This window comes from Pollachius pollachius, assembly GCF_949987615.1.
Source record: "Pollachius pollachius genome assembly, chromosome: 15".
NCBI lineage: Eukaryota > Metazoa > Chordata > Actinopteri > Gadiformes > Gadidae > Pollachius > Pollachius pollachius.
In genome coordinates, this window is record NC_136948.1 from 1,742,554 (window position 1) to 1,753,181 (window position 10,628).

The 10,628-nt window shown below is 46.7% G+C and overlaps 1 protein-coding gene across 1 annotated transcript in view; it reads right to left on the reverse strand.

Moving 5' to 3' along the window:
* tnfaip2b (tumor necrosis factor, alpha-induced protein 2b) overlaps positions 1-6,178 on the reverse strand; it is an 8,452-nt gene extending 2,274 nt beyond the window's left edge. Inside the window, exons 1-8 of the mRNA XM_079752201.1 lie at positions 6,045-6,178; positions 5,296-5,926; positions 3,367-3,478; positions 3,048-3,170; positions 2,865-2,959; positions 2,524-2,616; positions 1,579-1,705; positions 607-726 (exon numbers count right to left, since the gene is read on the reverse strand). Of these exons, the coding sequence (XP_079608327.1) occupies positions 607-726; positions 1,579-1,705; positions 2,524-2,616; positions 2,865-2,959; positions 3,048-3,170; positions 3,367-3,478; positions 5,296-5,926; positions 6,045-6,177 (1,434 nt within the window). The 5' untranslated portion in view covers position 6,178. The remainder of the gene's footprint in view (positions 1-606; positions 727-1,578; positions 1,706-2,523; positions 2,617-2,864; positions 2,960-3,047; positions 3,171-3,366; positions 3,479-5,295; positions 5,927-6,044) is intronic.
* Positions 6,179-10,628: the final 4,450 nt, after the last annotated feature.

Genomic DNA, 10,628 nt, shown 5'->3' on the forward strand with positions numbered 1-10,628 from the left:
ACCAGCTCCTACACAGACAGACCAACACACCCCCCAGCAACCTTCAGCCAATACATAGAGGATCAATAACACAATCACTCCTTCAGCCAATACATAGAGGATCAATAACACAATCACTCCTTCAGCCAATACATAGAGGATCAATAACACAATCACTCCTTCAGCCAATACATAGAGGATCAATAACACAATCACCCCTTCAGCCAATACATAGAGGATCAATAACACAATCACTCCTTCAGCCAATACATAGAGGATCAACAAATACAATCACCCCTTCAGCCAATAAATAGTGGATCAATAAATACAATCACTCCCTTTCAGACCATCAGTAAATGATCCGCACACAACTCACTCCATCTGTCACTCTTTTGGTCACTAAATATCCCGATATTTGGTTCCCAAAGGCTCACTCTTTGGTTCACTAAGTCTCTCTCTTCTGTTCTGAACTGTAAATATCTCACTCTTTGGTTCACTAAGTCTCTCTCTTCTGTTCTGAACTGTAAATATCTCACTCTTTGGTTCACTAAGTCTCTCGCACTTGCATGAATCACCCAGAGGTCAGAGATGTAACCCCCTAGCAGGGGTCAGAGGTCAGAGACGTACCTCCCGGCAGGGGTCCCCCAGCCTTTGGAAGTCCTGGATGTAGAGCTCCAGGCTGTCCAGAAGACCCTCAAACAACGGCTTCTTCAGCCAGCAGCAGGTGCCCAGGATGCGGTAGTGAGGCTGGAGGAAGGACAGAGGGAACGGTTCTCATATTAATCTCAAGTTACCCCTCCCCTTTCCCTAAAACCCCTCCTCTTTACCATATAACCCCTCCCATCCTATATAACCCCTCCCCTTTCCCTCATGTCCCCTCCTCTAGACCATATAACCCCTCCCATCCAGTATAACCCCTCCCCTTTCCCCCCATCCAGTATAACCCCTCCCCTTTCCCTCATGTCGCCTCCTCTAGACCATATAACCCCTCCCCTTTCCCCCAGACCCCTCCTCTTTTCCATATAACCCCTCCCATCCCTTAAAACCCCTCCTCTGGACCATATAACCCCTCCCCTTTCCCTCATACCCCTCCCCTTTCCCTTATAACCCCTCCCCTTTCCCTCACCCCCTCCTCTGGACCATATAACCCCCTAGTGTTAGGTCTATCCCTCTCAGGGAAGGGTTAGTGTTAGGTCTATCCCTCTCAGGGAAGGGTTAGTGTTAGGTCTATCCCTCTTAGGGAAGGGTTAGTTTAGGTCTATCCCTCTCAGGGAAGGGTTAGTGTTAGGTCTATCCCTCTTAGGGAAGGGTTAGTGTTAGGTCTATCCCTCTTGGGGAAGGGTTAGTTTAGGTCCATCTCTCTTGGGAAGGGGTTAGTGTTAGGTCTATCCCTTGTATAGAAGGGTTAGTTTTAGCTCTATCCCTCTTAGGGAAGGGAGAGGGTTTGGTCTATCCCTCTTAGGGAGAGATTATTGTTAGGTCTATTGCTCGTATGGAAGGGTCAGTGTTGGGTCTATGCCTTGTAGAGAAAGGTTAGTGTTAGGTCAATCCCGCGTATAGAGGGGTTAGTGTTAGGTCCATCCCTGAAGGGGGACTTGCCTTCAGAGCCTTCAGGATGGGGCTCAGTAGCCATGTGTGAGCGGATTCCTTCACAGAGCTCAGAGTGTGTAGGCAGCGTTCCTTCACATCATCTGGGAAGAGATGAGCCTTCTTCACAACGTAGTCCCTGAACACACAGAGACAGAAGAGAGCTTCAACTACAGCCTGAGCCTGAAGACCTTTGAGCAAAGCATTGCATCACAAACTGTTGTTTTGGGGAAGTTGTTAGAAACAGAGGAAATAGCTTCTGGTTGCCATCGGTTATTTAAGATGGAAATTACCCTTCTGGAGGACAGGAGGAGTAATATGAGGAGTAACAGGAGGAGGAGGAGGAACAGGCGGAGGAACAGGAGGAGTAACATGAGGAGTAACAGGAGTAACATGAGGAGTAACAGGAGGAGTAACAGGAGGAGGAACAGGAGGAGGAACAGGAGGAGTAACAGGAGGAACAGGAGGAGGAACAGGAGGAGTAACAGGAGGAACAGGAGGAGTAACAGGAGGAGGAACAGGAGGAGTAACAGGAGGAGGAACAGGAGGAACAGGAGGAGTAACAGGAGGAGGAACAGGAGCAGTAACAGGAGGAGTAACAGGAGGAGTAACAGGAGGAGTAACAGGAGGAACAGGAGGAGTAACAGGAGGAGGAACAGGAGGAGTAACAGTAGGAGGAACAGGAGGAACAGGAGGAGTAACAGAAGGAGGAACAGGAGCAGTAACAGGAGGAGTAACAGGAGGAGTAACAGGAGGAGTAACATGAGGAGTAACATGAGGAGTAACAGGAGGAGGAACAGGAGCAGTAACAGGAGCAGTAACATGAGGAGTAACAGGAGGAGGAACAGGAGGAGGAACAGGAGCAGTAACAGGAGCAGTAACATGAGGAGTAACAGGAGGAGGAACAGGAGGAGGAACAGGAGGAGGAACAGGAGCAGTAAGAGGAGTTGTCTGAACCTGAGCTGCTGCAGGACGAGGAGGTGGGCCAGGAGGAGGTGTCTGCTGCTTCCTGCCGAGCTGCACATGGCGCTGGACAGGAAGCTCTTCAAACTGACATTTCAAAAACAGGGTCCTTATTTCCCTTTGTTGTAATAAGTTCATATGAAAATAACCCTTTTGGAGGAAGTGTAAGTTAGATATAAGTTGATGTAAAGGAGATTAGTGGCCCTGTGTGTGTGTGTGTGTGTGTGTGTGTGTGTGTGTGTGTGTGTGTGTGTGTGTGTGTGTGTGTGTGTGTGTGTGTGTGTGTGTGTGTCTGTGTGCGTGCGTGCGTGCGTGCGTGTGTGTGTGTGTGTTACCTGTCTAGGAATTCAACGAGCTCACACGCGACCACCTGGGCTTTGCGCTCGTCTCCCAGGATGCACTCTGTTTCCACCACTGCTCCGTTGAGATACTAAAGGCACAGGGAACAGAACTGCATTAGGTGGTGCAGGTGCTGGTGGTGGAGGAGGTGCTGGGGGTGGAGGAGGTGGAGGAGGTACCTGGAGTACGTCTATGGCCAGTGGGCTGGAGAGGCAGCCATCTGTGGCCGTGGGTGGAGCTCCTCCGCTCCACGAGGCCTCCTCCGCCTTCAGGAAGAGATCCAAGCTCCTCCGAACCTTCTCCTGGAGGAGGAGGTCCACAACACAACTGGTCTGCTACTGGTTCTACTGGGAGCTGCCCAGTTCAACTACAGTCTGCTACTGGTTCTGCTGGGAGCTGCCCAGTTCAACTACAGTCTGCTACTGGTTCTGCTGGGAGCTGCCCAGTTCAACTACAGTCTGCTACTGGTTCTGCTGGGAGCTGCCCAGTTCAACCTACCTGTGTAGCGGAGAGGAACTGCGCCTCTAGTGGTGAGTAGAGGTCCCAGGGCAGCAGGGGGCCCAGCCTATCCGAGTCCACCTCACCCCTCAGAACCTCATCTCTCAGGATGCTGAAACGCAGAGGAAGACCATTCCATCGTGTGTTGCATAGTTGCCAAGTCCGCTGATAATACGCGACTTTGGGCTTGTATTTACAAGAAGTCGCTTGGAAAAATGTGGATGCGCGGGTTGCGGTATTTTGGGCTTCTTTTTAGAAACTTAGTTGCTTAAAGCCAAAAATAATACGCAACTCGGTGCTTCACATTTTTGTAGGCTGGTGAACAGTAGGCATATTTATTAGGTTAGGATTTAATCCCTTGGGGATCAATAAAGTATCTATCTATCTATCTATCTGTCTGTCTGTCTGTCTGTCTGTCTGTCTGTCTGTCTGTCTGTCCATCCATTCAGTTCTCATTCGCGCGTTACTGCGCACGCAAACTCGCTCGTGCATGATACCTAACGTGACGCGGGTAAATCTCAACAACAAACAAAGTCAAGCTGGCTGGCATAGCGTGCAAGTTACGGAGTTTGTTTTAGCGATAGTGGTTCATAGCGAGAACTGGCGTAATGCCCACAAAGTGGTCGAAGTATGGAAAAAGAATACTATCCTGACTGGGAGAGAGAGCTCAAGGATTGGATTCGTCCCGTTACAGGGGATAACAGTAAGGCTCTTTGCAGGTTCTGTAAGGCAGAAATCCGAGCACACCACGCAGACCTTAAGCAGCATGCTAGCACAGAAAAGCATAGAAGGAATGCTGAACCATTCTCATCATCAAGATGAACGGATATTGGATTCTCAGTAGTAAAACTATCAACCAAAAGCCAAGTGACAGAGCTTCGGCTCGCAACCTATGTGGCATGTCACACGTCTATACGCTGTATTGATTGCTTGGGGGAAATAATTGGCACAGATTGTGACATGGACATGAGCATTCACCGAACAAATTGTGCAGCACTAATTAAAAATGTCGTTGCCCCGTGCATGTTCACCGACCTACTGAAAGATATCGGGGAGCCTCGCTACTCTCTCATCATAGATGAAAGCACTGACATCAGTAGTGTTAAGCAGCTGTGTGCTGTCATCAGGAACTTCAGCACTTCTCTGAAGAAGATTGTTTCCACCTATTTAGGTTTAATAGATTTGCAGGGAGAAAATGCCGTGGCCATAGCTTCCACTCGGACAAAAAGAAAGCGTGGGAATCGATTTCATGCGGTGTGTCGGTTTATTTCTTTGGATAGATGTTGTTAATTCTCATGTGGATGGATGCTGTTAAAGTTTTCATAATTCTTTAGATGGATGCTGTTAATGAATCATAATTTGATATAAGTAGCCTATGTCTGACATTTATGTTTATATTCTAGCCAATCCATATTTTTTCAGTTTCAAACCTTATTACTTGTAACCAAACCAGGCCTTCATCTAAAGGTATTTGCATCCATGTCTAACTGCCCTTGTTGCTGTTTGATTTTTGGCAGAATAAACCACACAGGAACATCTCTCTCTCTCTCTCTCTCTCTCTCTCTCTCTCTCTCTCTCTCTCTCTCTCTCTCTCTCTCTCTCCGACACACACACACAAATGTGTGTCTGGTACAACGATGTTTTTTGTAAAACTTGAAAAATAAAGTAAGTTTTGGCTTTGGAAAAGTAATTATTTCACTCATTATACAAATAGGCTATGCTGTTAAGGCTGTGACAGTTTACAGCGGCTTTGGGCGCCTTTTTAGGCATTGGGCTTCTTTTGGGCTTCTTTTTGATGTGAGAGTTGCTTATTTGTCTCACGAGAGTTGGCAACACTGACGTGTTGTAGTGAAACAGTTACAACGGAGGGAATCAGCCTGAAGTGAGCGAAAGGACCGGAGGTGAGTCAGGGCTGAAGGGAGGACCTACCTGGGGTAATGGCTATTGACCCAGCGGAGGAGGACACCGCAGTCCTTATCTTCCAGTCCGAACTCCGCGATCCTCGACAGGCTCGAGCTGAACGCGCGGTGGTACAGCCGGCCGTAGAGGTTACAGATGTCCATCTCCACGGGGTAACAGTCCTTCACCACCCGGACCACCCGCCACAGGTCCACCTTCAGCTGCCGGCCAACTCCGAGGATCTCTCGCTGGATGGAGGACAGACTCCGTCTGTCTCCGTGCGTCGAAGCTCCATTCATCCGTTCCTCCACTAAGTCCGCCAGCACCTCGTCATGGAGCGCCCTAAAGCCACCGGGCCTCCAGTCCGGCGGACTCCGACCCGTCCCCTGCCATCTCCGGTCCTGCTCCTCGTCCTTGCGGATAGCGTCCACTGCAGACCTCAGTACCTCGACGTCTTCCGCCTCAGTGTTAAAAGAGCGGCTCAAGGCCTGCCTCAGTTGGCTGGTGAAGACTGTCCGGTCTGCAGCGAGACGCGCTATCAGGAGCGCTCCCCCAACCTCCTCCGCCATCCCTCCGAACAGACCCTCCTCTCGGGCGATGAGCTGCCCCGCGGCTTCGGACAGACGCCGACTCTCCAAGTGCTCCTCAAAAGAAGCTTCTTCTGTGGAGACAGGGGCAGATTCGTTAATATTACGTCTCCGATAAAGTGCTTCGCATGCTACGGTACAAGATGATGTACAAGCACCAATAATACAAGCTCTAAAGACAGCTGTACGGACCTCCTCGGGAGCCCGCCACATTCAGAGACTGCGACCTCGGCTTGGAGGGACGGCTGCGTCCGGGAAGAACCTGGAGGAATCTCCCCCAGGTGGAGGTACGCGGCTCCGTGTGAGACGCCATAGAGTTCCGCATCTGTTCTTTGAGAGAAAAAAAACAATCCTTTGAACTAAATGTCTTGGGTTATTCGCGTAATGAGATAAAAAACATGCCTATACCACGTATACAAAAAACCGTAATCATCACAATTACTCTACTCATAATTATAAATAAAGATGTGATAAATAAGGTGGGTTATTATGAGGTTAACCCTCACTAACCTGACTTGAGGTCGGAGATGCAATGGGAGTCGAACCCCGGTCTTATATTCTACATCGTCTCTGAAGCCACTCCTCACTTGATGAGCAAGGGGATTTCCCACCCGCTAAACTGTTTCCCAGTTTCAAATAAGTTTCAAATAATAAACGACGGGGGGTTGGGGGAAGTTTGGTGGTCTTTGGCACAGAGAAAAAAACAGAAGATTCATGACGTCATGATGATATCATGACGTCTGGTTGTTGGTCTGGTTCTGGGTCTGGTTGTTAGTCTGATTGTGGGTCTGGTTGTGGGTCTGGTTGTTGGTCTGGTTGTGGCTCTGGTTGTGGCTCTGGTTGTGGGTCTGGTTGTGCGTCTGGTTGTGGGTCTGGTTGTGGGTCTGGTTGTGGGTCTGTTTGTGGGTCTGGTTGTTGGTCTGGTTGTGGGTCTGGTTGTGGGTCTGGTTGTGGGTCTGGTTGTTGGTCTGGTTGTGGGTCTGGTTGTGGGTCTGGTTGTGGGTCTGGTTGTGGGTCTGGTTGTTGGTCTGGTTGTGGGTCTGGTTGTGGGTCTGGTTGTGGGTCTGGTTGTGGGTCTGGTTGTTGGTCTGGTTGTGGGTCTGGTTGTGGGTCTTGTTGTGGGTCTGGTTGTGGGTCTGGTTGTGGGTCTGGTTGTGGGTCTGGTTGTTGGTCTGGTTGTGGGTCTGGTTGTGGGTCTGGTTGTGGGTCTTGTTGTTGGTCTGGTTGTGGGTCTGGTTGTGGGTCTGGTTGTGGGTCTGGTTGTTGGTCTGGTTGTGGGTCTGGTTGTTGGTCTGGTTGTGGGTCTGGTTGTGGGTCTGGTTGTCGGTCTAGTTGTCGGTCTGGTTGTGGGACTGGTTGTGGGTCTGGTTGTGGGTCTGGTTGTTGGTCTGGTTGTGGGTCTAGTTGTGGGTCTGGTTGTTGGTCTGGTTGTGGGTCTGGTTGTTGGTCTGGTTGTGGGTCTAGTTGTTGGTCTGGTTGTGGGTCTGGTTGTGGGTCTGGTTGTGGGTCTAGTAGGGGGGAAAGGTATATTTTTCTAACATAGCTTTTTATTATCCTTGAGGTGTCTAGTAAAGGAATGTTGATGTTCCCAATACAAATTATTGTCCCATGTATATTTTTTTGTTCCATATTTTGTGTTTGTGCTTTATTTCTGGCTGTGGAAATGAAAGCTTGATGAAAAAAAAAATCGGTTGACCCTGTTGATACAGCGCCTTGCAAAAGTATTCAACCCCCTTGGCTTTTTACCTATTTTGTTACATGACAGCCTTTAGTTCAATATTTTTGTAATCTGAATTTTATGTGATGGATCAGAAGACAATAGTCTAAGTTGGTGAAGTGAAATGAGAAAAATATATACATAAAACTATTTTTTGGAAATAAAAAACTGAAATTTGAAAAAAATCACCCCCTTTGTTATGACGCCCATAAAAAGCTATGGTGCAACCAATTACCTTCAGAAGTCACATAATTAGTGAAATGATGTCTACCTGTGTGCAATCTAAGTGTCACATGATCTGTCAGTACATATACACACATTTTTTGAAAGGCCCCAGAGGCTGCAACACCTAAACAAGAGGCACCACTAACCAAACACTGCCATGAAGACCAAGGAACTCTCCAAACAAGTCAGGGACAATGTTGTTGAGAAGTACAAGTCAGGGTTAGGTTATAAAAAAATATCCAAATCTTTGATGATCCCCAGGAGCACCATCAAATCTATCATAACCAAATGGAAAGAACATGGCACAACAGCAAACCTGCCAAGAGACGGCCGCCCACCAAAACTCACGGACAGGGCAAGGAGGGCATTAATAAGAGAGGCAGCACAGAGACCTAAGGTAACCCTGGAGGAGCTGCAGAGTTCCACAGCAGAGACTGGAGTATCTGTACATAGGACGACAATAAGCCGTACGCTCCATAGAGTTGGGCTTTATGGCAGAGTGGCCAGAAGAAAGCCATTACCTTCAGCAAAAAACAAAATGGCACGTTTTGAGTTTGCGAAAAGGCATGTGGGAGACTCCCAAAATGTATGGAGGAAGGTGCTCTGGTCTGATGAGACTAAAATTGAACTTTTTGGCCATCAAAGAAAACGCTATGTCTGGCGCAAACCCAACACATCGCATCACCCAAAGAACACCATCCCCACAGTGAAACATGGTGGTGGCAGCATCATGCTGTGGGGATGTTTTTCAGCAGCCGGGACTGGGAAACTGGTCAGAGTTGAGGGAAAGATGGATGGTGCTAAATACAGGGATGTTCTTGAGCAAAACCTGTACCACTCTGTGCGTGATTTGAGGCTAGGACGGAGGTTCACCTTCCAGCAGGACAATGACCCCAAACACACTGCAAAAGCAGCACTTGAGTGGTTTAAGGGGAAACATGTAAATGTGTTGGAATGGCCTAGTCAAAGCCCAGACCTCAATCCAATAGAAAATCTGTGGTCAGACTTAAAGATTGCTGTTCACAAGCGCAAACCATCCAACTTGAAGGAGCTGGAGCAGTTTTGCAAGGAGGAATGGGTAAAAATCCCAGTGGTAAGATGTGGCAAGCTCATAGAGACTTATCCAAAGCGACTTGGAGCTGTGATCGCCGCAAAAGGTGGCTCTACAAAGTATTGACTTTAGGGGGGTGAATAGTTATGCACATTGACTTTTTTTTTTTTTTTCTGTCATTTTTTCATTCTGTCCTATTTGTTGTTTGCTTCACAATAAAAAAAAAAAAAACATCTTCAAAGTTGTAGGCATGTTCTGTAAATTAAATTATGCAAATCCTCAAACAATCCATGTTAATTCCAGGTTGTGAGGCAACAAAACACGAAAAATGCCAAGGGGGGTGAATACTTTTGCAAGGCACTGTATATGTTTTCTAACTTTTGCATTTTTACAGTCTTTAAGATGTCTAATAAACAAATGTGGATGATCCCCACTTGAAATATGGTCACATTTAAGTTTATTCGGGCTATATTGGTTGCCAATTCCCAAAAATGCAAAAAATTAAATATGGGTAACACTTTATAATAAGGTGCCATAATAAATAGCTTAATTTAGTTAATCGATTTTTTTCACTGACCACAGAGTGTCACTGGTTAGGGTTAGGGTTAGGGCTGTGTGTTATGGCTAGGGTTAGGGTTAGGGTTAGGGTCGTGTGTTAGGGTTAGGGTTAGGGTCGTGTGTTAGGGTTGGGTTAGGGTTAAGCAAACAACTAATATTTAATTAATGATGAAAAACTATTAACTTGTGCCAAATAGATAGTTTAGTAACAATTAACAAATATTTACAAAGGGTTAGGTAATGACTAGTTTGCTATTTATTATGGCACCTTATTATAAAGTGTTACCAAAATATGAAATCTACATAATGTCTTAACTGTTCAATATGTAATGAAAAATGACCCTAATTCCAGCTACATTTTGGCATTACACATTGAGAGGGATGGGAAGTGACGTGACATTAACACACAACTAAATGCTAAAAATGTAGGCTAATTAATAGGCGGATTTGGGCAGAATTGGTCCAAAGAAACATCTCCCATACACCTTAAGGACAATTCCGGTATTTTGAACATTGAGCCCCGTTTCTGGTTTGTCTAGGATGAGATAGAGCTCGTAAGTCCGCCCCTTCCGGTAGACCCCCATGGACCTATGAGATCATAAAATATGAATGGGTTTCAATGGAGAGAAAGTAATTATTTTCTAGTCCCAGTCTTTATATGCCTTGGATTACACATATGTTGTTTGTGGATTTAAATGATAATTTGTCATGTCAAGAGTTTGACAATTTATTGCGCAATTGTTTAGTTAAAGGCTGTAGAGAAAACACAATGAGAAAGACTACACGTCTCGTATGTGACGTCACGCTCCCTGAGACCTCCGTGGACAAGACCAACAATCTCCCCATCGGCATAACTGAAAATCTACACATGCCCTGACTTATAATGGTTTTCACCTCTTTCGATGCTTTTATCCTCCCCTTGGAAAAAAGCATATAATTTAAATCCAAAAACAACATATGTCTAATCCAGGGCATATAAAGGCTGGGACCAGAAAATAAATACTTTCTCTCCATTGAAACCCATTCATATTGTACGATCTCATAGGTCCCATGGGGGTCTACCGGAAGGGGCAAATTTACGAGCTCTATAGAGGGGTTGAAACCGAAATTTTGACGTTGTTCCTGTCTCGGGTATTTGGCTCATTGCTTCACAATGGCTGGCTACTGGCATTCACAAACCTGTCCTTAAAACAACCATAAACGTTAGTTTTCAGAAATGTGTTCC